General features: G+C 45.2%; 1 protein-coding gene across 1 annotated transcript in view; it reads left to right on the top strand.

Moving 5' to 3' along the window:
- The window catches only part of GABRR1 (gamma-aminobutyric acid type A receptor subunit rho1), a 32,224-nt gene extending 9,404 nt beyond the window's left edge, over positions 1-22,820 (top strand). Inside the window, exons 2-9 of the mRNA XM_034991394.1 lie at positions 6,507-6,613; positions 8,045-8,112; positions 9,126-9,349; positions 14,018-14,100; positions 16,659-16,799; positions 19,324-19,476; positions 21,417-21,613; positions 22,527-22,820. Coding sequence (XP_034847285.1) covers positions 6,507-6,613; positions 8,045-8,112; positions 9,126-9,349; positions 14,018-14,100; positions 16,659-16,799; positions 19,324-19,476; positions 21,417-21,613; positions 22,527-22,820 — 1,267 coding nt within the window. The remainder of the gene's footprint in view (positions 1-6,506; positions 6,614-8,044; positions 8,113-9,125; positions 9,350-14,017; positions 14,101-16,658; positions 16,800-19,323; positions 19,477-21,416; positions 21,614-22,526) is intronic.
- The last annotated feature ends 3,300 nt before the right edge of the window (positions 22,821-26,120 follow it).

Genomic DNA, 26,120 nt, shown 5'->3' with positions numbered 1-26,120 from the left:
TCTGTCACCTCAGGGTTATTTTAAGGACTGTGTGAGCCGAAGTACGGGAAAGTGCTTTGACTACCATAAAGCTCAATAAACCTCTAAACACCCTGGGCCTCGCTATGCAATCTTGTGATGTGCACACCCTCATCCCACCAGGCACTCCTTAGGGCTCATCTCTGCTTGGGGGACAGTGACACCATGCACACCATCCAGGGACACTCCCCGGATCTGCCAACTAGAGGCCCGCCCCAGGGAAAGGCGATCAGTGTAGGCTGTCTTGCTCTGTCTGAGCTCTCACTGGTTTCATGCTATCGACTTGATGAGACACAGTAAGTTCCTAAGGTGTCTGTGTAATCAAAGTTCTAGCACATGGCCAGGAATCATCCTGGAGCTTAATTCAGCAGCTTTCATGATACCATTTTTTCTTCTTTGTCAATCTCAAGAAAGCATTTTCTCGTCTCCAGTTCTCTGGCCTCTCTCTTATTTTCCAGATTTTCTCTGCTTCAGAATCCTTAAGTTTCCTGAGCTGTGATTCATCTGGATCTGTAGGCTTGAGTTCCATTTAACCAAAAATTAGAACAGTGGTTTTCAACATTGGCCAAGAAGGTTTGAAAGCTCTTGATGGCTGGGTCCCACCCCTGGTGTGGGGTGTGGCTTGGGAGGTTTTAAGCATCTCGGGTGATCCCAAAGTGCAGTCGGGCTGAGAAACCCTGAGTTAGGTGATCTCATGCCAACATTTTCACTATGCTGAGCAGCAACTCATTCACTGCCAGTCTCTTTGACAGAGATTGGATTCTGCTAGCAGGGTCTCAGCCTTATCTTAATCGTTGGCTAACATTGCCCCTCTCCTCCCAGCAGCATATTTCCGTCTGCACACTCTCCCGGCTCAGAATACAACTTTAAGGAAAGCTGCTTGTCTTTAGCAGCTTCCTTGAGTATCACCTCATTTAAGCCTTAACCTCCTTGGCACATTTCTCACAGGACCATTTGACTCTTTGGAATGTACCTTTGGGTTTGTGCTTCTCCTTCCATATTTTGTATGTATTTTTGTGAAATCTGAGTTCTGCACACGGTGAGGAGCTGGGGCTACAGAAGTATATGAGATAGAGTCCCTCCCTGATAGAATTCACAGTGAAGTGCATGAAGTGGTCAGAAAGCCCTCCGCCACACGGGCTGGTGCATGTGGAGAGGAGAGGAGAAGTGCTGACTTTGGTGGGAAGGGGGGAAACCTAGGAATTCTTCTAGGAGGAGGTGATATTTGATCTGGGAGTGCAAGGCATTGCCTAGGTAAGAAGTATGAAGAATGTGGCAAAGATTTCCAGACAAATGGGATAGCAGGAGCAAAAGCATAGAGGTGTAATGGGCAACTGCAATAAGTGGGGGACCAAGTGGGACCTGAAGCTGGGAAGGAACCTTTATGTATACATGACTATTACTAATGCCATGAAAACAAGATTGTTCTCTTAATTGGTTGAAAAAATTCCTTTGTTATCAAAATTAAGTTCTCTATCTTCTCAGAGATAACAAAATCAGCAAAGTGAAGAAGAACTTATCAGGTGCTCTGCTAAGCTAAAAGAGGGAGACTTCCAGCAGACCCCTTGCTCATCACAGGTTCCCATCCCTGCTCTATCCAACCTCTGAGAGAGTTCTGAGATGAGCTTCAGGAAAACATCACCCACCTACAAGCTGACCAAGAACTATAACAAGAAAACATCAAGATGTACCATAGGTCAGAACTTTTTATTCTGTCCAAGAGGCTAGGATGGACGTGGGTGGTTCAAAAAATGTACACCCTCTGTTCAGTCCAAAAAGGTGTCTCAAATGTCATCCTATGTCATCGTAACTTGGGACATGTCTATATTTTCTTCAAAACTTCTCAGGGGCTCATTCAATAAATAAGTGGCCATCAGTTTTGTGTAGGGTCCATGCTAGCTTCTATGTGAGGGGAAAGATCAGCTTGGGCCTTCTACATCTAACCCAAATTCCAAGCAATGGGAGCCAAATCTTCCAACAGGACACCATAGCCAACCTTGCTTCCAATTATGGAGCCAGACCATCTGGATTTGACTCCTGAATCCATCATATTTACAAGTTATTCAGACCCCCTTTGTCTTAGTTTCCTTATGTATAAAATGGGGATAATGATAAAGCCTAACACATAGGGTTGTTATGAGGACTAAGCCAAGTTAGTACATGTAATATAAGTTAGCATAGTACCTGGCAGATATTAACGACCCAAGCAGTGTTCATTATTCCTATCATTTGCTGTGTGTCATACTTCATTTCAAGATTAACAATCAGGGGCACCTGGCTGGCTCAGTCGGTAGAGCATGCAACCCTTGATCTGGGGGGTTGTGAGTTCGAGCCCCACATTGAGTAGGGCCTACTTAAAAAAATTAATAATCATACTCCTGGCTGGTAAAAAGATGCCAATGCCATGTAAAATATATCACGATATACTGTAACTTGAGTTTAAAAGCAAGTTACGGTGTCTCCTCTCTCTCTCTCGGAGGATAAGGGTATATGCAGATGGCAGAGATTATTTCTGAGTGGTTTTTATTTTCTCCTTTATGTTTAAATCTATTTTACAAATTTAACATGGGCATATAAGCAAAAAAAAGAAGTTATTTAAAAATATTAAACAACATCAGTGAGAAAGACTTTAAGGATCCTATTTATCAGTCTTTTCTAGGCTAGAATCTAAGCTTCACGATGGGAGAGGCAATGGCATTTCAGAGCTCATATCTGTTTCAGGCTGGCCCAAAGCCAAAGCAAGAACTGGGTCAAGCTCAATTCCCATCCCAAGCCCTTCTTTCGATTCCTCCTGCTTCCCTTTTCAGATGCCGATCAAGGCGGTTGATTGCTTCCTTCATTCCACTAACATGTGTTGAGAGCCCACAGGGGCCCAGCACTGTACAAGGTGCTAAAGATAAAGAAGACTCTGCCCTTGGTGGCCTGTGATCTCACCCTACCCATGCTGACCATCAGTTGCCATGGCCTGTCGCCCAAAGACAGCGCTCCCTGCAATCTTAGCTCTTCCCCACTCCTGCCGAGCTCCTGCTTCTGCCCCACTTTGCTACAGATGACATAATCCCTACGCAACAGTCCTGATGTGTGTGCATCAGTCGAGTTCTCGCAGAAAACAGCATTGCCCTCAAAAGGGCTTACCCAATAATTGAATGAAGGGACTACTCATAGAGCTGACGGTTCAGGGAATGAAGCAGGCATGCCAATGTCCTCAAGGACGAGGACCAGCAGGAAGCCATGACTACCCACAGTCCTGGAGGGGAAATAGTATTATTGGAGCCTATTGAAGATACAGTGATTATCTGTAATCACAGAGCAACCAATTGCTAGTTCCTGGCATTGAAGCAGTGAGAGAATGAGGAATCAATGCCCTGCTCTGCCATCTCCTGCCAGTGCCCATTCAGCTGAACCCACAAGCCAGAGAGCAAGGATGCCCGAGTGATACAGGCCACCTGGAAATGTGGTACTCTCTGTAGTAACAGTTTCATGGTAGATCCAAGTTAAAAATGGCATCAGTTTCTGGTCTGGGTGAACTAATGGGGCAGATATTTTAAGGCAGACCTCCTCAGACCAGTTGTTCTAAGTAATTAATTCTCCAAATCCCTGCTCCTGTGGGTACTGGGAAAACACTCATCAAAAGGCTAAATCAGCGCATTGAAGCTTCATAGTTTTGTTTTTTTCTTTCACATTTTATTCTGACTATATTGGAAGTAGATCTGAAGGGTGAGGGGTGGTTTGTTGATTTGAGTACCTAGGCTGTCTCTAGCACGCCTTTGTTTTTAATGTTCGTCGTAGACAGACGACGACCAGAAGTACACAAAGATGCCAACGGGTAAGACAGGCATGGCCACAAACACACGAGCACCATTCTAAAGATGTCTCTTCCCCACACCTCAACTGTGGTGACTTTCAGCAGCAACACCCCCCACCCCCCACCCCCCCACCCCCCTGCCCAGCCAAGGGGCACGAGGCAGAAGGTGGGAGACCAGAGGAAGGGAGAACTGGAAAGGAAAAGATGGTGGGGCTCCCAGCTCCAGCTGGGTGGGAGAGGATGCGGGAGGTGACGGGGACCGGTTTTCCTCCTCTCCAGGTTCCCGGCGTCTTCCTCCCTTACATCCAGAAGCAGCGTAGCTGGGTCCTGGCTCACAGTTCCGATTCTTCCCCTGGGCTGCTTCCTTTGCAGTCACTTCCTTACCTCAGAAGGAAACGTCCTTGTCGGCTCAGTAATGACAGTGGCTCCTTCCATTTGTGAACCCTTTGGAGTCTGAAGAGTACTTCCACACACATTATCTCATTTATTCCTCACAGCCCTTGTCAGCTCGCAGAGCTTTACCTTCTAGTGGTTGAGGAAACCGAGTCTCAGGGAACACGTTGCCTAAACGCACTGAGTAGGCAGCGTCAGAGTTTCTCTGTCTCTCAGCCACTGTTTCCCCCCACAATGATGAAAGTTTTCTTCAAGAAAGAAGATAGCAAAGGACTTAAAGGTGGACTGAGGTCATTATAAAGGAGGAAACCATGCATACCGAGGATAAAAGGAACCAGGGCAGTGACTCTCAAAGTGTTGTCTCCAGAGCAGTGGCATTGGTGGCATCTGGGAATGTCTTAGAGGTGCAGATTCTTGAGCCTCAGCCCAGACCTACTGAATCAGAAACATCAGAGGAAAGGGGAGGTTCGGGAACCTAGGTTTGAACAAACCCACCAGGAGATGCTGATGCATGCCAAAGTTTGGGAACCACTGCCTCCAGGGGAAAGGAGGTGGGTGTGGTGGTAGCCTGAAGAGAACGCACAGCTGGTGTTAGCATAAGGAGGAGCTGGGAAGGTAGTCAATGATTTCTTTGGATTCTAGAGATGGTGCTGATGGGTGAATGAAGACCGTTCAAGGCCACTGAAGCCTTGTTTGTAATAGCAGGAGACTAGAAACAACCCAAATATCCACCAATAGAGGATGGTCACATGAGTTATGGTGCATCCATGTACTGGAACACTACACAGTGTAAAGCAGAATAAGAGGCTTGAGGTATTTATTTATTTTTTTTTTAAGATTTTATTTATTTGAGAGAGAATGAGAGACAGAGAGCATGAGAGGGAGGAGGGTCAGAGGGAGAAGCAGGAGCCCGATGCGGGACTCGATCCTGGGACTCCAGGATCATGACCTGAGCCAAAGGCAGTCGCTTAACCAACTGAGCCACCCAGGCGCCCCGAGGCTTGAGATATTTAGATATGGAAAAAATCCGAAGTATATTTAAATAAAAGAAGAAAAAGCAGAAGAGTTTATATACTATGTTAACTTTGGATTTTAAAAAGGGGAGAACTAAGAACATATATTTGTATTTACTTGTACCTATAAGAAACTCCGGACAGAGACAAATCATTCAGAGAGGAACTTGTGGATGGGAGAATGGGAAAGATGGAAACAGAGATAAGATGTCAACTTTTTACTGCATTTCCTTTTCTAAAATTGTCCAACCCTTTAAATAGATTACCTATTCAGAAAAAATAAAAAATAAATAAAACAGCCATCAGTGTAATTCAGCAAGGGAAGAACGAGAGGCTGCCTCCTATGGAACAAGGATGGTGGGCATTTCCAAGGGCAGAATGGGCCAATAGAGGTCAAGGGTACCAAGTTCTGCCCACACCCACTGCCTCTCCCCTCCAGCTCAAACTCTCCCAGAATGGCCAAAACGCTTTGGGGGAGTTTAGACTTCTTAATAAGGCCAGGACCAGCAGTTCTCGGCCTTAGCTACACATTAAAATCATCTGGGAAGGGATGCCTGCGTGGCTCAGTCGGTTAATCATCTGCCTTCAGCTCAGGTCATGATCCCAGGGTCCTGGGATCGAGTCCCGCATCGAGCTCCCTGCTCAGTGGGGAGCCCTCTGCCTGCCGCTCCCCCTGCTTGTGCTCTCTCTCTCTCTGACAAATAAATGAATAAAATCTTTAAAAATAAAATAAAATAAAATAATCCGGGAAGCTTTTGGGCACCTGGGTGGCTCAGTTAAACATCTGCCTTTGGCTCAGGTTATGATCCCAGGATCCTGGGATTGAGTCCCATATCGGGCTCCCTGCTTGTCGGGGAGCCTGCTTCTCCATCTTCCCCCACCCCCGGGTCATGCTCTCTCTCTTTCGCTACCTCTCTCTCTCAAATAAATAAATAAAAATCTTTAAAAAAATAAATAAAAAAAATCATCTGGGAAGCTTTTAAAAATACCAATTGTCAGGCCCCATTCCCAGAGCACCTAAATCCAAATCTCTGAGGTGGGGCCTAGGCATTGTTATTTTTAAAGTTCCTCAGTTATGATTCTAAGCCACAGCCTTGGACCTTCTGGGTCAGCTCATTTATCCAGAAAGCTGGAGAGAAGAAGAGAGAATATCCAATAGCTTAAAAGAAGAAATAACACATCCCATCGAACCTGTCACGATCAAATCTGACTGCAAATTTTTTTTTTATCTGTCTTGACTGGAATCTGTGATGAACCTGTTTCTCCCTGCTTGGCAGCCCAATTCTGAAGCGAAGCCCTGATATCACCAAATCGCCACTGACCAAGTCAGAGCAGCTTCTGAGGATAGACGACCATGATTTCAGCATGAGGCCCGGCTTCGGAGGTAGGAGACATGCACTCATGGTGGGGTCTGTCCACCTGTCCACGGGTAGAAGTCAAACCAAGGGACCACCCTGCTTTGCTCTCCCCCAATCAGATCGGCCTCCATCGTGCTTGGAGGCCAAGACGGAGCCCACAGCATCTTCTGAGCATCACCGCTGCCCAGCCCTGCCGTGAGCTCTGCTAAGCACATTCCCAGGCTACCTAGCTGAGCTGTTGTCCGGCCACTGCTCCATCAGGAAGGCTGGGGACCGGTGAGGCCAGCTGGCTGTGGGCCGGGCCAGGGGAAGACCAGGCAGCTGCAGCCCAAAGCTGCCTCCTGAAAATGCTCAAAAATAACAACCTTCGACTAAATTCGTGCTCATCTGGGAGCTGGCAGACGGGACTGTGGGTGTCAATCTGAGGGCAGAGTGTGGTCTGCTGGGTTTAATTAAATGAAAATAGCTTGAGAAAATAATGATCTAGTGCAGAGGGCTGTCACAGCCCTTTGAAGCTTAGCCTGCAGCTGGTGGATTTCAACCCCTTCAGTGTCAAATAGGGTTTTCATCCATATGGGTTTCTTCCTGGAATAAAATATTTATTTTAGAAATTGTTCTCAGTTTTTTATTTCTCCCAGCCACCTTCACCCAAAGAATAAACAGGTTCTAGAAGGCGGTCTCTATCCAATCCATAACCTGCCGCTGTTGGATCTAAACTTACCTCCATCCATGATAATCCAAGGGTTCTCCAAGCCTGCCCCACATCCAGGGAGAGAAAGGGGCAGCGATCTATTCCCTTTATAATGCTTTCCTTCTCTTGATGAATATTACGTTTTCATGGCCTAGAAATGCCAAAAAAAAAAAAAATTCTAATGTTCCAAGGCCACCCTGGTGCATCATGTCTCCCTTGGGAGCGACTCCATCATGTGGCAAAGATGCAGATCTGTGGGCTTGGCAAACGACCTGAATGTGGCTTTGGTTCTGGGTGCCTATTTACCAAGCAGTGCCTTTCTCATGGCCAGACAGAGACATTGGCTTCCATGACAAAATCAGGAGGCAAACATAAAGAATAAAGTAGACGACCTCGTGCTAGGGGGTAAATCCTTAGATTAGACCCAACTTTGAGCTAGGTCTTCACTGTACCTTTCGATGAGCATGTGTAACCAAAGAAGAAAGCTTCAGAGGAAGCTCATCGTTTCAGAATCACCTGAATGATTCAGACAAAAGCTTTAAAAAACAAAACAAAACAACAGCAACCTTTGTTGGAATATTCCAGGGAGCCAGCCCATGATTCAACCCTTTGATTTCTGGCTTCGCTTCAGCTTGACATGTGGGGACGCCAAACCTTCAAATCTGGCAGGAAGCTGAGGAAACGGGTTCCAGGGGGAACGCTCCTCATGCCTGTAGTAAAAATTCAAGTAAAAAGAATAAATGTTCTTGCCACGCCCCGTTTGCAGGTCCGGCCATTCCTGTCGGTGTGGATGTGCAGGTGGAGAGCTTGGACAGTATCTCAGAGGTCGACATGGTAAGCGCTTCTGTTGCTGGGGCTGTGGGCAGGTGGATTCACACGGGGCCTGTGCTGGGCCAGGACGTCCACACACCCGAATTCACTGGGTCTCACAACTCCCCGGGCCATGGGAATGCCCATTCTCATTTTATAGGTGGCTCAGGAAGGTTAAGACTCTTGCCAAAAGCCACCCAATTGGTATGAGACAGAGCTGGATGGCAAAGTTGATCTCCCTCCAGTGCCTAGGCTCTTGCCACGGGCATGTGCTCTCTAGGCAAAGGCTCTCCACAGAAACAGTAGGGTCCAAGGTTGCAGCTGTCAATGGCCAGATGTTCTACAGCTGGAGATCCTGTATCTGGATATGGAAATGCGGAACAGCTGAAAGGGGTCCCTTTTTTCCCTTGTTAGTGGGTTTAGGTGGGAAAATGGAAAGTTCTACAACTCCTCGACTTACAGGACTGTTTACAGCCTTATCTTAGTTTGGGTTCTCCAAAAAGCAGACTTGAGAGAAACATTCTAGCACAAGTAGTTTATTTGGGAGGTGACCCCCGGGAACATGAGGAGAGTGGGGGGAGGTGAGACAGGGATGGGGAGAAAGGAAAAGGCCTCTGCCTTCAAACCAGTTACCACTGTGAATCTCAGTCCCACTGGGGGAGCTCCGAGAGTCAGCGAAGAACACACTCCGGGTTATCCCAGCTGAGGGCCCAAGGAGCTGGGTGCTTATCTAGCCCTTCCCACCCACCCCGTCCCCCCAGCACGTTGAGGGTCAGCAGTGCTGGCGGCAGTACGTTGCCAGTGTGGGGGCAGATGCCGGGGGATGGGCTGCGGAAACGGGTTCTGCCAGAAGTCTCTGGCTGAGTCCCTCCCCTGCAGTCCTCCTCCTACTGCAGCAAACCCCAGGGACCGGGTGCAAGACCTCGACTCTGCGGTTTCATTCCCAGCCAGGTGATGGCTCCACGGGGCGCCCCGGGTCCTGCAGACACCCAGTAGGTTCAGTGCGTGGGGTTCCCCTCTCTCCCCCTCCCCTCCAGGACTTCACGATGACCCTCTACCTGAGGCACTACTGGAAGGACGAGAGGCTGTCCTTCCCGAGCACCAACAACCTCAGCATGACGTTTGACGGCCGGCTAGTGAAGAAGATCTGGGTCCCCGACATGTTTTTCGTGCACTCCAAGCGCTCCTTCATCCACGACACCACCACGGACAACGTCATGCTGCGGGTCCAGCCGGACGGGAAAGTTCTCTACAGCCTCCGGTAAGGCCCTGGCAGCCCCCCTGCGCCCGCGCTCTGCCCTTAACCTGGAGGTCCCCTGACTCCTGAAGCAGGGGCGGAAAGGCAGGTCATTAACCACAATGGCAGTTTGGCTCTTTGGCTTTCAATAGCCAGCTTCTAACCTCTCAGGAGGCGCCACCTTTTCAACGTCAAGGGAGACCAATTTTACACACGAGAAAAAATTGTAAGGAATTATTTAGTCTCAGAAACACATTTGTGTGGGGAGCCTGGGTAGCTCAGTCATTAAGCGTCTGACTTCGGCTCAGGTCATGATCCCAGGGTCCTGGGATCGAGCCCCGCATCCGGCTCTCTGCTCGGCAGGAAGCCTTCTTCTCCCTCTCCCTCTCCCACTCCCCCTGCTTGTGTTCCTGCTCTCACTCTCTCTCTGTCAAATAAATAAATAAAATCTTAAAAAAAAAAAAAAAAGAAACACATTTGTGGGAAGTTCTCCAGCTGATACTTATGATTTAGGCCTTATCCTGGAGGTTCTATTTTAATTTAAAAACTTTAATCAAAGTTTTATTTACTTTTCTTTATGTAGACTCTAGTGGGATTCAGCGAAATAGATAATGTATTCTTCTGAAAGACTTGCCTCCTTAGATGTCTCAGTTCCCATCTTTTAGGTATATTTTAGAACTTGGGCTAGGAGAAATTCTCTTAGCTGACCTGACCAGCCACAGGCATGTTTGGTATCCTTTCTCACCACAGTGTCCTACTGAAAAACTGGAAATCCCGGGCTGCTTTATGACTTTAAATGGTATTCTGAGCGTCACTTTTAAATATGAAGAATACAGTCTTTTTTTCTTATGAGCACAGATGCCTTAGAAATGTTCAAGCGCTCGTTAATCACTGACCTGGAGAAGCTTTCCTTAAACACAGGCGCCACAGCCTGGTTTTCACTGCTCGGCCAGCTTTAGAAACTCATGGTGCCCCCCTTCCCCGGGGAGGGGGGGGGCATGGATGTGTGCAGATGAGCCGCAGGCCTTCAAGGAGAAGGGGCTCTGCTTGCTGATTTACTCCTCCTGTGCTGGGCTCATGGTGCATTTCAGTTGTTGTTTGTGTTTTTTTTTTTTAAGATTTTATTTATTTATTCAAGAAAGAGAGAGAGGGAGATGGAGAGAGAGAGCTCAGGTGGAGGGCAGGGAGAGGGAGAAGCAGACTCCCCCCTGAGCAGGGAGCCCGATGCGGGGCTCGATCCCAGAACCCTGGGATCATGACCTGAGCTGAAGGCAGACGCTTAACCAACTGAGCCACCCAGGCGCCCTGGTGTATTTCAGTTTTAAAGACTTTGTTTCGGTAAAGACGAATCCATACACCAGTGTCTAAGTACGGGATGCCTGGACAGTGGTACAGTGTATCTTTTGGGTCAAAGATGGCAATGTTGAAGCTGAATTTCTGCCCCCACCCTCCAAAGGAATATTTATGATGACCCCTCAATACCCACCCTGGCTTGGGACCTAAAGCAATTAGTTGCTAGGCTCAGAGTTGAGGTATGGGGTTCTCCTTTCCACAGCTTAAAATGCCTCCGCCCCCATAGAAGTACTCAGGAGGGTCAAGGAGGTGCAGTCCCTTCCCCCAGCCATGTTGGGTTGGTTTTCCCTGGAGTCCTCACATCTGAGGCAGGCTGTCAAGACATCCTAAAGCTCAAAAACCACCCACAAAACAGCACAACCTGATGGCACCACCAGGGACACACAAGACTAGACCGTAATGCACGTGACCACTGGTATGCTGGTAAATATTTAACTACTGGTTGTCTGGGGTGAACGTATGCATACATATGTGTACAAAAGCTTATTATAAACATGGCTGATACAAAGGATGTAGAGTACATGACTTATAAGTGAAACAATATATGTAATACTTTTTGTTATAAATCCATACACTTACAACTTCAGTATGATTTCCTATTTCTTATAAAATCCCATTTTTCCCAGTTTTATTGAGATATAATTGACATATAACCTACTATTATTTTTTATAATTCTATCGCCAACAATAATTCTATAAAATCATGCTATGAATAAATGTTTGTAAACATTTTTGTGATTATGTGATTTACAAATGAGTGTAGATCGGATAAATGATTGTTGATATTTTTGTTTGCTTTATTATTTTTTTAAAGTAATCTTTACACCCAACATGGGGCTCTAACTCACAACCCCGAGATCAAGAGTCGAATGCTGTACCAACTGAGCCAGCCAGGTGCCCCTATTTTTGTTTACTTTAGTAAGACAAAAATGAAACAGCCAAGGACTATGTAGGAATTTCATTCATTCATCAAAGACATAGCAGCTTCCTTGCTGAATTGGATAATAGCTTTTAAATATTGGAAGACTGTATCCTTAATTTTTTATACTATTTATATAGTATAGCAAAAAGATATAACACATTTTTGGTTTAATCTGCTTTCTTAATTCTAGACAATCTACAAAACAATAAATCAAGCCCAGATTTGTAGCATTTGCTGATTTCTGTAGTGTAAATACTCTCATCACAGCTGACTTCAAACTACCAACCTGTTGTCACTCAATGCAGAGTTGGGAAGAATGCATCGTAGCACACTGTTAGTATTTTCCACCAAGTAAACATTATAGATATAACCTCAGGCATATCAATAATAGTAAAATAATTAAGAAGTGATGAGTTTTGAGTATTTATTAGCTTGTTTTAAATATAAGTTGCTTGAGTTTATATAATTTAATTTTTAATAATGGCTATATTTAGGGGCGCCTGGCTGTCTCCGTCAGTAAAGCGTGTGACTCTTGATCGTGGGATTGTGGGTTCAAGCCCCACGTTGGGTGTAGAGATTGCTAAAAATAAACTCTTTTTTAAAAAAAATAATGGCTCTGTTAAACAACCAGCTTACAAACTTCCTGAAAATCTAGCAGGCAGCTTTCCTGAGCCAGATGAAGTCTAGTCCAGCACACCGCTGGATGTGATCACAGAAGCACTACATAACAAACAAGGAAGTGGAAAACCTCCTGTGTGTTCAGAATCAAAGTTGTCAGTGAGCCTCCTTGTGGCTAAAAACAGATGCTTTGATTTTTCATCGCAAATGAAATCATAGGTTTGTTTGATTTAAGTGAAAAAAAAAAGATGCCTTGATTGTGGGCAGAGGAAAAGATTTGTCTGGTTCATGGCATGCCCACAACTCTCTCCCAAGACTCTTACGCAGGCTCCATACCCAGCGCAGAGCCCAATGTAGGGCTCGATCTCACTACCCTGAGATCATGACCTGAGCTGAAATCACGAGTCGGACACTTAACCGACTGAGCCATCCAGATGCACCCCAATAAATCAATTTAAAGAGACATGGGGAAACAAAAATAAACAGTATGGATTAAACCACAAACTGTGCTTAATGTGTGGTGTGTGAGTTACAAGTTGGAAAAACATCAAGTCAGGGTGCAAAGAACCAGTCTGATATCTGTGATTCTAAAAATATCTGTTCCTGATGCAAAGAGAAGAGATATTCAATCCTTTTGTTGATAGCAAAAACTTCCTACATTTGAGATTTCATTAGCTCTAAGTCACCAAACTTAGGTTCTAGTTTCTTTCTTGCTGGGGATGCCATTAGGCATAGTAGAAACAGAAGCCCACCCATTAGGGGTCCAGCTGCCATCCTGACTCCTCCCCACTCAATCCACCCTGTTTATCAGGATTTCCAGAGGAGATAAGGCTACCCAGCTGCCAGCAATAGACAATCCTTTTCAGATTACAACTATGCCAGACTCAACTGGAACGGGGAAAATAAAGCAGATATTTGGATACTTCAGTTTCAAGAAAGCTCTTTCCCTTGAAATTTCCATTTCAATTAAAAGTGATTTTTTTTTTCCCCTTTTGGCCATGAATCATCCAGACAGTTTCTACAACTTATACATAGCAATTTTTTTGTGGTTGAAGGAAAAATAGTTTGTTCAGTATCAGCCAATAACTGTTACTCATGTCCTGCCATGAGATTCCCCACGGGACAGGAGATCTTTCGTCTGTGACTCATGATCTGTGTTTGTTTATTCTTTGATGCAGAAGCCCATTTTCCTGTGTAAACTCTGAAACAAAACCATCAGAGGCCAGCAAGTGCTTGCATGCTGGTACAAAAAAGTTTTCAGTGTCTTTTCATTACCCAATGATCTCCATGGAATTATCCACTAAAAACACCAATGCCCACTAGGAGATATTATTATCAATATAAATATATCAACATTGTAAAAAAAAAAGTGCCCAATTTGGCCACTGGCAGAAGGGTTTCATTAATATTATTTCTGATATGTTGTATACAAATATTGAATATGGGTAAAATCAATCAAAGAACAGAAACAAATTGAATTTATCTAAAACCAGAGAACAATATATGGTCCTATGGTTTCTTTTAAGAAACAATGTCCTAAGAGTTTTTATTTCCCATTTTTATATCGATTGAGACCATTGCTTCGTTAATATGCTTGAATCTGATAGAAGTTGGTAGAGACACTCTGGAGTTAAACATAAAACCCAGAGTACTACAATGACTATCTAAATCTTGACACTTGGCTTATGAATTATAAGGAGGCAGTTATATTGGAAGGAAGCAGAGCCTTTTTCTGTTCATCATTCTGCACTTGTATTTTGCAGCCTCTGAAAATTTGTATTTTGTCTTTTTGTTTCTAGGGTTACAGTGACTGCAATGTGCAACATGGACTTCAGCCGATTTCCCCTGGACACACAAACGTGCTCCCTTGAAATTGAAAGCTGTGAGTAGACTGTCCAGGACATCAGCACACAGATGGCGAGTGATTCCCAACACCGCTAACTCTCAGTAGCAGGAACAGCATGTGCTCCTCATTCATGGCTCGTGTTTTTTTCAAGCGATTTTTTTTTTTTTTTTTTTAGATTAAAGCCAAGTGCAGGGTAATTTTGAAAATTAGGAACAAATTTGAAACTAAAACCTCTGTTCCCATAATTGACCCTTTTAAATGCTCTATGGCAATGGTTTTAAACTTGGTTCTGCGGGAACCCGGGCAACTGCTGGGGAGGGGGGTAGAGGGCTCAGCAAATGTGTGTCTCCTTGTGCAGCTATTTCTACCTGCCGTCCAATGCGTGAGCTCATTTTTGATCTGTTTTATTGTTCCTCTGAATAAGATTTCTGTTGAAAAAAAGATTTCTTGGGCGCCTGGGTGGCTCAGTTGGTTAAGCGACTGCCTTCGGCTCAGGTCATGATCCTGGAGTCCCAGGATCGAGTCCCGCATCGGGCTCCCTGCTCGGCAGGGAGTCTGCTTCTCCCTCTGACCCTCCTCCCTCTCATGCTCTCTGTCTCTCATTCTCTCTGTCTCAAATAAATAAATAAAATCTTTAAAAAAAAAAAAGATTTCTTGGCAAAAACAAGTTTGGTAACAATTGCCCAAGGGAACTGCCAAGGTGAACATAGGTGGTGCTAGAGAGCCTCAGGCACAACTGAGGGGCCTCAGGACACTTGCACACACGGACGCCCTGCACAGGTTAAGAGCCAGGAAGAGCAAGACTGAGGCAGCGTCGAGGACTGCTCACTTGCATCTCCAGCTCTCTACACAACTGCTCTCTTTTTCAATCTTTGCCCAAATGCTTCCTCTGGTGGGCACAGTCTGGACTCCCCCATAACTCCTGCTGGCCCACTCCTCCAAGTGAATACCAGCACACGCCCACTGGCCCTTCCTGGCTGGTGACCAAGCCCTAGTGAAGAATCTCTTTGACACAGTGCACCTTTGTAAGCCTGCCTGCATTTGTGGCAATGAGTCAGGGATCCCCTGGCCCCAGCCATCTGGGGCCAAGGAGGGCAGGGATGTTGATGCAGGGGTCAAATGGACAGCTCCATAGGGCACTGACTGTGGGAAAAGGGAGTAATAAATCCCAGGACCGAGGGAGTAATAAATCCCTGGACCAACACCATAGTAGCTTTCCACCTGCTGTCATCTCATCCTCACCAGATCCTGGAAGAAGGTTACTGTTATCTCCATTATACATGGAAGGATGTAACTTGCCTGAGGACATAGCACTAAGGACTTAACTCATTGGCTCCAGTACCCTGCTTTCCCTAGTACACCCAGGCAGCTCCATTGGGAATGGAGCGTCTTCCAGGTTTCATCAGGTAGGATGCACAGAGAAGCAGAATATTGGAGATACATAGTAAGAGATATTGAGTGCAAGGAATTGGCTTGCACGAGCGTGGGGGCTGATGAGGTAAGTCTGCCATCCGCAGGGCGGGCTGGCGGGAAGGGCAGGCTGGGAACCCCCGGGTGGGACCTGAGCCTGCCCTCCACGCGCAGAATTTCTTCTTCTTGGGGAAACCTCAGGTCTGCTCTTAAGGCTTTTCAACTGATTGGATCAGGCCTACCCACGTTATCCTGGATCATCTCCTTTACTTCAAGTGAACTGGTTGTAGGCATCCCGTCCACAAAGCATCTTCAGAGCAACACCTAATTTAGTGTTTGATTGATTAACTGGGTACTCTAGCCCAGCCAAGTGGATACATGAAACCAACCGTCACACAGGTCAAGGGTAAGACATAGAATAAAACAGAGGCATGAAACAGGGCATCTGGGAGCTCCAGAAAGAACTGTTTAACACGTGAGCAGACTGGACTGGCCACTGTTAGGTTTTACCTCCGTTCTGTCCAGGCTGCAGGTAGGTTTGCTCACCTGGAGTCAACGTGTGTGCTCACCTAAAGTAGGCGAGGGTCAGGATGTGGCAGCACCAGAGGGCGTGGTCCTTTCTGGGGGACTCACTGTGATTTTATCCTGGGTAGGAGCACCCGGAAGCCTGCAAGAGAAGGGACTTGTGTTCTGCGGCCATCACTTTATGGGTCCTTTCTCGCTAGAATGCAGCCCTTATTACCTTGCGAGTATTTAAAGATATTCGGCATCAGTGGATGCATTACTACACTTTGGAAGGAGAAAAGAAAGGGCTAAATCAGCCGAGGTTTGTAAGGCAGTTTTGCCACAATCTCATCATTTCTGCTCTGCAAGTATAGCAATTTCATCTGTGTTAACCTAATAAATGGCAGGCTGAATTGTGGGGTGAACGCTTTTGCAGGAATTAGGAGCATTTAGGCTTGAGGGCTTTGCTCTGATGACTTCTGGAAGACTGGGGAGAATTAAGTTGTCTTTTTTAAATGTTGCTTTGCTTTGTTTAGACTGTGGCTTGTTTATTCAAACTCTCTTACCACCATCCCAAGAGTTCGTGTGGGAGACCAGGAGCTGCTCCCACGGAGCCCCACAGACAGGCCGTCTCCCCCCGGCCGCGTGCCTGTGCCTGACACTGTCTCCCATCTTTTCAGATGCCTACACGGAGGACGACCTCATGCTGTACTGGAAAAAAGGCAACGACTCCTTAAAGACAGATGAGCGGATCTCGCTCTCCCAGTTCCTCATTCAGGAATTCCACACCACCACTAAACTGGCTTTCTACAGCAGCACAGGTGGGGGTTAGCCTGGCTGGGTGGGTCGTCCTCTGTTTTAGGGAAGGTGTGAATTGGTTGTCAAGCCGAGCTTGTGCCACGTGGATTTGAAGCCAAAGGTGGAAATCCTAAGTCGGCTCTAGGGGGTGGCAAGCACCGGCGGAGAGGTGATTCGTGCACACCACCAAAGCACCGAAGTGATAAGCTAGAAAATATTAATAAGGCCTCAAACATAAGCGAGGTGAGGAGGTTTGTTTGAGCCAATCATTTTGCCAGTTTAGCAGCTAACATCTCACCCCCCGTAGGATTCCCAGAACCCCCTCCTCTGTAGGCAAGAAACAGTTCAGTTTTAGCTCTGTTGATTTCCATTCTCTCTGTCCTACTCAACTAATCTCTCTCTCTCTTTTTCTTTTTCCTGGAACGAATTCTCTCTTAACTATACTGCTTGCACAGGCCCTCTTTATGACCTTGTGAGCTTCCAGGCTCAGGTGGGAATGGGCTTGCCACCCCTCCTTGCCTGGAGGCCTGCCTGTGCTCTTCCTTCTGGCCCTGAGGTGAACAGCTCTCTCCAACCCTTACCTCGGTCTTGACTAATCACCCTTCAGGATGATATTATTCAAATCTTTATGTAGTTTCTTTCTTCTTTCTTTCTTTCTTTTTCTTTCTTTCTTTTTTTCTTTCTTTCTCTCTCTCTCTTTCTTTCTTTCTTCCTTCCTTCCTTCCTTTCTTCCTTTCTTTCTTTCTTCCTTCCTTCCTCCCTCCCTCCCTCTCTCCTTTCTTCCTTCCTTCCTTCCTTTCTTCCTTTCTTTCTTTCTTCCTTCCTTCCTCCCTCCCTCCCTCTCTCCTTTCTTCCTTCCTCCCTCCCTCCCTCCTTCCTTTCTTCCTTCCTTCCTTCCCCCTCCTTCCTTCTTTCCTTCCTTCCTTCCTTCCTTTCTTCCTTTCTTTCTTTCTTTCTTTCTTTCTTTCTTTCTTTCTTCTTTCTTTCTTTCCTTTCTTTCTTTCTATCTTTCTTTCTTTCTTTTCTTTTTCTTTCTTTCTTTCTTTTTCTTTCTTCTTTCTCTTTCTTTCTTTCCTTCCTTCCTTCCTTCCTTCCTTCCTTCCTGCCTGCCTGCCTGCCTGTAGCTCCATGCCCAGCGTGGAGCCCAACGCAGGGCTTGAACTCATGACCCTGAGATCAAGACCTGAGCTGAGATCAAGAGTCAGATGCTTAGCCGACTGAGCCACCCAGGCGCCCCTCTTTATGTAGTTTCTATTGCCCAAACACTGCATGACTGCACAGGAAGTGCAACCTTTTAAGTCTTCTAATCTGTAACAGGGGGCACTCTTTTACTCCCAGCATATCACGGAAATCCAGCATATCTCATCTTCTGTACACATCACTCAGGAGTCTTGGTTTTTGGGGGACCCCCACTTCATCCTTAGCATTCTGACACTTCCTCTTGTCTTAGTCTGTTTGGGCTGCTATCACAAAATACCGTAGACCAGGTGGCTTCTAAACAACAGAAATTTACTTCTCACAGTTCTGGAAGCTGGGAAGTCCAAGATCAAGATGCTGGCAGAGTCAGTGTCCGATGAGAGCCTGCTTCCTAGTTCATAGACAGCCACCTTCTCGCTGTGTCCTCACATGGGGGAAGGCGCAAGGGAGCAATCTGGGGTCTCTTTTAGAGGGGCACTAATCCCACTCATGATGTAATCACTTCTGAAGGCCCCACCTCCAAATACCATCACATGGAGGATTAGGTTTCAACATACAGATTTGGGGCGGAACACATTCAGTCTACAGCACTTCCAGTCTCTCTCTGCGACTGCTTTACGATGATAACCATTGCATTATGATTGTCCAAGATGCCAGGCTTTCAAGTTAGTGTTGCCAAGTCTCCATTTCATGTTCAGTCCTCGTCATCCCCGGTTTATCCTGCTTTTTCCTTTTCCTTCCATCTTTCTCTTGTTCCTTTGAACGCCTCCATGCGTATTTCCTCCTTGTAGAGAACACAAGGGTAGAGCTAAAGCATAGCTGCATCTGTGATCGTTCGCTGTTCCTAAATGCAATGTTTGGGTTAGCTTGGTATTTCAACTTTAAATCACTGTCCTCCATAAAGAAATCTAAAGGGGCTTGTTTAAATAAATGTTTTTCAAACTTTATCATGCATATAAATCATGTGGAGAGTATTGTTAAAAAAGGAGATTATGATGCAGTAGATCTGGGGTGGGGCTGAGAGTCTGCATTTCCAACAAGCAGCCAAGTGATGGTGACATTGCTGGACTCTGCCCCAAACGATGAGTAACAAGAGTCTTAAATGGACTTGTCAAGGGGCTTCCTTTCCGTACAGGACAGGGGCCAAAGATGTCTTGAGAGGGACTCACCCATGTGGTGTAGGTTATCATAATCACTCTATCCCATGGTTTTTCTCACTTCCACTCTGTAAAGGTATGGCAAGTTTCCAGTGAAGTGTCTAAGGCGTTTATGAGTCCCTGAATAGAATGGGTTGTGTGCAGGAGCTGAGTCGCTATGGTGTGTGTGATCTTTTCTTCCTGTGTCCCCCAGGCTGGTACAACCGTCTGTACATTAACTTCACGTTGCGACGCCACATCTTCTTCTTCTTGCTCCAAACTTACTTTCCTGCCACCCTGATGGTCATGCTGTCCTGGGTGTCCTTCTGGATTGACCGCAGAGCTGTGCCCGCCAGAGTCCCTTTAGGTAAGGAACATCTCAAGTGTGTCTTTCAGACACCTGAAAATGCAAGTAATTTCTTCCAGATGAAACCATTCATTTCAAATTGTTTCTAAACCCCTGTTGGCATGATATCTTGGAAACACCAGGTTATTGATTCACAGGTAAAATGCCATTATTAAGACCCTATGTGGCAAAACTGTTTCCAGGGCCCCACGTGTGCCCATGCAAACAACCTACCTTTAGTTTTGTTAGAACCATGTTCGGGGTCGATGGTCCTGGTGTGTGGGTGCTTTTTCTGCCTACCTACATAGGGAAACCACGTTCTATAACAGGGTTTCTCTAAAGGAGGCCCAAGGGATCTTTGCAATGGAATCTCTGGGGGAAATTGTTAAAAATGAAGAATCCTGTCTCATCTACATGTATAGAGTCAGAATCCCTGAGAAAGGACTGGAACCTACATTTTGAACAAGGTCTCCCGGTAACTCTTATACATACTCAGGTCTGACAATCCCTACTCCGTAAGCATTTCACGAATAGCTATTTGCCATCAACTCTCTCCCTTACCTTAAATGTCACACCCACTCAGTCACATCACCATCGCTCAGATGGTTCCGAGGCTTCAAGAGGGAGGGTGACCCCCCCCAGATTTTAGTGACACTGAGTTGGAGCTGGCCCTTAAGGTGACCCCATTCCCCTGTGATTTGGTATTTGCCAAGCAAATGTTCTGAGCTTAATTTGAAATCCCAGGCAAACACCCCTGACAAATGCCCTGTCCTTTAACAGTTGTTCTATAGCTTGAACAGTTACTGTGCTAAATAAACAAACATTCTAGTTTTAAAAATCTATGTTTTAAAAATCTAAATGAGGTTAACATCATTCTTGGTAAAATTAACCCCTGCATCCTCAAGTCAACATTGCTGAATGCGCAGCCAGGTCCAGCATGGGGATGGTTGTCAGAATTGCTCTCACAGCTGATAATACAGGCCCAGGACTGCAAGATTCTACACCAGCAACAAGGACACAAGTACTGAAATATACCTAGTGCACTTTTCCCCCTTTTTGGAGAAGTAGTTATAAGAAACACATATATAGGGGCGCCTGGGTGCCTCAGTTGGTTGGGCGACTGCCTTCGGCTCAGGTCATGATCCTGGAGTCCCGGGATCGAGTCCCGCATCGGGCTCCTTGCTCAGCGGGGAGTCTGCTTCTCTCTCTGATCCTCCTCTCTCTCATGCTCTCTCTCTCTCTAATAAAATAAAATAAAATAAAATAAAATAAAATAAAGAAACACATATATACCTGCTTGTATATATAATCTCTATTTTTATTTATTTATTTACTATTTTTTAAGATTTTATTTTTTAAAGTAATTTCTATGTAGGGGGTTGAACTCACAACCCTGAGATTGAGAGTCGCATGCTCTACTGACTGAGCCAGCCAGGTGCCCCTATAAATCTGTTTTAACCAATTGAATGGAAATAAATATCTTGCTGCCAAAAATATCTAGGGTGGGCTCTCTACAGAAGGACAAGGTGAGACAGGTGTCACGAGTATGTGGAGGGGGGGAATGGGTAAGTATGAGAGGTGGAGGAACAGGAGAAGCTTCATAAAAGCTAAATCTTTAGGGGCGCCTGGGTGGCTCAGTCGGTAAAGAGTCTGCCTTCAGCTCAGGTAGTGATCTCAGGGTCCTGGGATCCAGCCCCATGACAAGCTCTCTGCTCAGCGAGGAGTCTGCTTCTCCCTCTCCCTCTGTTCTCTCTCTCTTGCTCTCGCTCTCTCAAATAAATAAATAAATCTTAAAAAAAAAAAGCTAAATCTTGAGAGATGATTTGGTGTTTGCTAGACAGAGGGGCAGAGATGGAGATTTCTAGGCACAAGGAGCAGAAGGGACAAAGAAGAGAGGCATGAAGCTCCCCCAGGGGTTCAGTGAAAGGCAAACGCCTGCTTATTTCTCACTCTGTTTGCAGGTATCACCACCGTGCTGACCATGTCCACCATCATCACGGGCGTGAACGCCTCCATGCCCCGCGTCTCCTACATCAAGGCGGTGGACATCTACCTCTGGGTCAGCTTCGTGTTCGTGTTCCTGTCGGTGCTGGAGTACGCAGCCGTCAACTACCTGACCACCGTGCAGGAGCGCAAGGAGCGCAAGCTGCGCGAGAAGGTGACCTTACCACAAGTGAGGTGTCTGCTCAGGGACAGAGCCTGGTCCGGCTCAGGACCGTAAGCAGGTCAGACCTTCTCTGTAAATTGGGGTGGTGACACCCCCTCCTCCACCTACTTCACCAGTTGGTGTGAAAAGCAAACAAAATAATATGTTAAAAGAGTGGGAAATTTACCCTGGGCTACATCTTTCAGTCTTTCAAATATTTATTTAGCACCTATCACATACCAGCAGCTAAGCCAAGTTAATTAAGACAAAGTCCCTTTAATCATGGTGGTGTTCATTGTTTAGTGCTAAAAATAGATGGCAGTTCAACATGGTGAAACAAGTATTTGTGAACCCAGAGGTGTAATTAAAAAAACAAACAAACAAATAAACAAAACTTCCAGGGAAGCACATTCTCCATTCTAAGAACTTTCCTTTCATATGTGACCCCCGGATCATCTTCCCTCCCACCCAGCTTTTCTTTCTTCCTCCTGTCTGCAGTCAAATGGTTATTTCCTCCAGAGAACTAGAACTAAGTAGGACTAAACTATTTCCACAATGCTATACGTTTCAATCCCCACCCGATCACACTACACACACGTAATGTTATCTGAAAACATTCTTATCAGGGCTCCTATCAGTTTATGACCTCAGGGAGAACAGGACAATTATCTGATCATGAACCTTCAGGGGTTGGTCTCTGAGACGATGCGATGTTCCCTCAGAGTTGCTCCGCTCCGCAAACTTGGAACAAAACAGGACACCTGCTCTTTTAGCGTGTCTGCAGTGCCGACACCGTTATTTTCCCATGCCCCGCCCCTAACTGGGAATAAAAGAAACTAGAAAAGGCAACCCCCGACTGGCATGTGGTTTCTTCTGAGAGCTGGAGCTGAGCTCGCATCCCAGTGTGTGTTTGCTGTGTTCGCAGCTTCCTTGCACCTGTGGCATACCCCAGCCACGCGGGGTCATGCTGGACGGCAGCTACAGTGACGGGGAGGTTAATGACCTGGGCAACTACATACCGGAGAATGGAGAGAAGCCAGACAAGATGATGGTGCAGCTGACCTTGGCTTCGGAGAGGAGCTCCCCCCAGAGGAAAAGCCAGAGGAGCAGCTATGTGAGCATGAGGATCGACACCCATGCCATTGATAAATACTCCAGGATAATTTTTCCAGCGGCATATATTTTATTCAATTTAATATACTGGCCTATTTTCTCATAAATGCCTGTTAACTCTATAAATTTCACATTCTTCTGTATGTACCACAGAAATACCTGTATGATGAAAGTAATTTAAGGTTATGATGCAATTAAAATTCCCACTACCTGCCCTTCACCAGCTTTCCAAAACTACATGGACAAGACACTCCCTGGTTTAATTTGCACTTGTTAACCACCTATTGTATCCTCAGCATTATACTCGGTGCTGCCAGGAATAGGACACCTGTAGCAACTGGTGATACTTGTTACCAGGATCCCCTGGAAGAGCACTCTGCCCGTGTTGTGGACACACTGTAGCTCAACCTCTTTTAGACCCTAGGTGCTTATTCACATGAATGATGCCCTCCATGTGCATGTCATTATATTCTCTGGACTAGATGGAATTGGGAAGCACCTAAAACTCGCATGGAACATACATGCCCCAAAATCCCCACTTTGACCAAAATTAATGTTTCACGTCACAGTCTATTCCCTATTTTTCAATGTGTCTCCTCATGTTTATTTTAATACAAGGCAACAATAATTTTCCTATTTTTATTTACATCTTATGGTTCATGAGGTTTCACTTCTTCAGAAGCAAAGCTCTTTAGACTGGTGCAATGGCTTCTGATTTGGGGCAGAGCGGGGAGTTTCCCTGGTAGGGAGACTATGAAGAAGAGGGTCTGTGTTCTGTCAGTTCTGTCATAGAGATAACTAGCCTAGAAAAGTTGTGTTTCAGTGTTTCCTGTTTCATAATCACTGTTTCATGTAGCTTCACCGTGGAGTATGTCCTAGTTCAAAGTGAAGTCCTTTCTCAGTAGTGTGATACCTTCCCTGAGGAACTTGGAAATAGACAGTTTTCTGCACAAACATTTCAAGAAAATGCATCATTTGGGACTACTACCTGTTACTCATTAGGATGAGAAATACTCACATGGTTTCTGAAGAAAAAAAGAACACCAGAAAGAAAAAGAAATGGGAAGACATCACTGAACATCTCTAGTTATACTTAGTGAATGCCACCATTTTCTGTGAACCAGAAAACAATGGCCATCTCTCGCCAGGGCATGGGATAAGAGAGAGCGTTCTAATTTGATGTATTATTTAAAAATATAAATAAGTTATTAATACTATATATCTACAGGATCAACCCCCACCAAATTTATCCAAATAGCATTTGTTTGAAACTCACTTTAATAAAGTGAATTCTATACACAATGATGTCATTTTCTTTCCACAGTTAATTGAACTTCATATGAGAACCATACTTCATTCTAATATGTAAATAAAACCACATTTGCCCAAATCCTAATTACAAGGTAATCTCCCATTTCCCCCAATAAAAACTCATGAAAACGGGCGCCTGGGTGGCTCAGTTGGTTAAGCGACTGCCTTCGGCTCAGGTCATGATCCTGGAGTCCCGGGATCGAGTCCCATATTGGGCTCCTTGCTCAGCAGGGGGTCTGCTTCTCCCTCTGCTCTCTCAAATAAATAAATAAAATCTTTAAAAAAAAAAAACTCATGAAAACAAAGGTTTTTGGCAAACTCAAGAAGATACGTAAAGGGATATAGATGAAATAAACATTAGCTTTTGATATTTAAAGACATTTTTAAGCATTACTTTTTTCATGCTTATTTTATGAAACGATTTCGATCAAACTCTTCACAAACATCCTTGCCACTCACTTCTTCCTCATGACCAGAGCCCCTCTGAGTCATCTAACAAGGTTTCCAGGGCACATCATCTGAATTTCCATCTACTTTGTTTGGAAAACTCATATAGGATGCTGTATTAGCCTGCTCAGGCTGCCTTAGCAGCTGGCTGAAACAACATGAATTTATTTTCTCTTGGTTCTGGAGGCTGGAAGTCCAAGATCAGGGTGTTGGCAGGTTGGTTTCTCCTGAGCTCTCCCTCCTTGACTTGCAGATGCCCACATTCTTGCTATGTCCTCGCATGGCCTTTTTCTCTGAGCCCATGCATCCCTGGTGTCTCTTTCTTTTCTATAAGGACACTAGACATACTGGATTAGAACTCCACCCTTATGATCTCATTTACCTTAATTGCCCCTTTAAAAGCCCTATCTCCAAATAAGTCACAGTGGGAGTGAAGACTTCAACATATAAATTGGGGACAGAGTGGGGCAAAATTCAGTCCAGAATAGATGTCCATGGGAATTATTCATTTGCATAATAATACATCTTATAGGTGTTTATTCTTGATCTTTATAACGTAATCACATACAGTATTGTTTTTTAAAGTTTATAGTGATATCCACACTGGTAGTTAGGAAGAAAAAACGATTCAATTCATGCTAAATTTCTTTGCTGTCTTAAAGCAATTCTCTCAGGTGACCTCTTCAAGCATTTCAATGCTAATGTTTTCTCAAGGCCATACTTTGCTGTCAAAGCTATGTGTTTGAGAGAACTCTAATACGACTTTGTAAAGACCCAAATATAAAGCAACTATTTCTGATGGATAATTTTGGAGAGAACCTCACCATGTATGTGGGCATCTATAGTACTTAATAAACTTTTGCTGGCATGACTGGAGAATAGGAAGATGTGGTTAATAATATTGTCTGGTTAAGAGGCAGGTACCATCATATGCCCATATTGAATAATTTTTCAAGAGTCAAAATACTGGGGGCCCCTGGGTGGCTCAGATGGTTAAGCGTCTGCCTTCGGCTCAGGTCATGATCCCAGGGTCCTGGGATCGAGCCCCGCATCAGGCTCCCTGCTCAGTGGAGAGTCTGCTTCTCCCTCTCCCTCTGCCTGCCCTCCCCTTGCTTGTGCTCGCTGTCAAATAAAAAAAAAATCTTAAGAAAAAAGTCACGGGCGCCTGGGTGGCTCAGTTGGTTAAGCGACTGCCTTCGGCTCAGGTCATGATCCTGGAGTCCCTGGATGGAGTCCCGCATCGGGCTCCCTGCTCAGCAGGGAGCCTGCTTCTCCCTCTGACCCTCCCCCCTCTCATGTGCTCTCATTCTGTCTCAAATAAATAAATAAAATCTTAAAAAAAAAAAGTCAAAATACTGTAAAATACAGTTGATTTGAACTGTATCAAACATAATTTATTCTCTGGTAGTTCAGAGGGTAGTTCAGGATTTTGAGGGTTTATCATCATTGTTGTGCTATAATGTGGACATCATAAAGATGTGCAGAGTGTTAGCCAGGAAGGAACTGGGGTTAGTCAGACCAGCTTTTACTTAATGGCAATATTCTCTTTCTGTGTCATATATCCCTAACCAATAGTCATTAGTTTTTTCATAATTCATATTTTTTTAAATGATCAGCTTTTTTTTTTAAAAGATTTTATTGATTTGAC

This window comes from Mirounga leonina, unplaced genomic scaffold (assembly GCF_011800145.1).
Source record: "Mirounga leonina isolate KUSES-001 unplaced genomic scaffold, KU_Mleo_1.0 Mir_53, whole genome shotgun sequence".
NCBI lineage: Eukaryota > Metazoa > Chordata > Mammalia > Carnivora > Phocidae > Mirounga > Mirounga leonina.
This window is presented reverse-complemented; position numbering and strand designations above follow the sequence as displayed.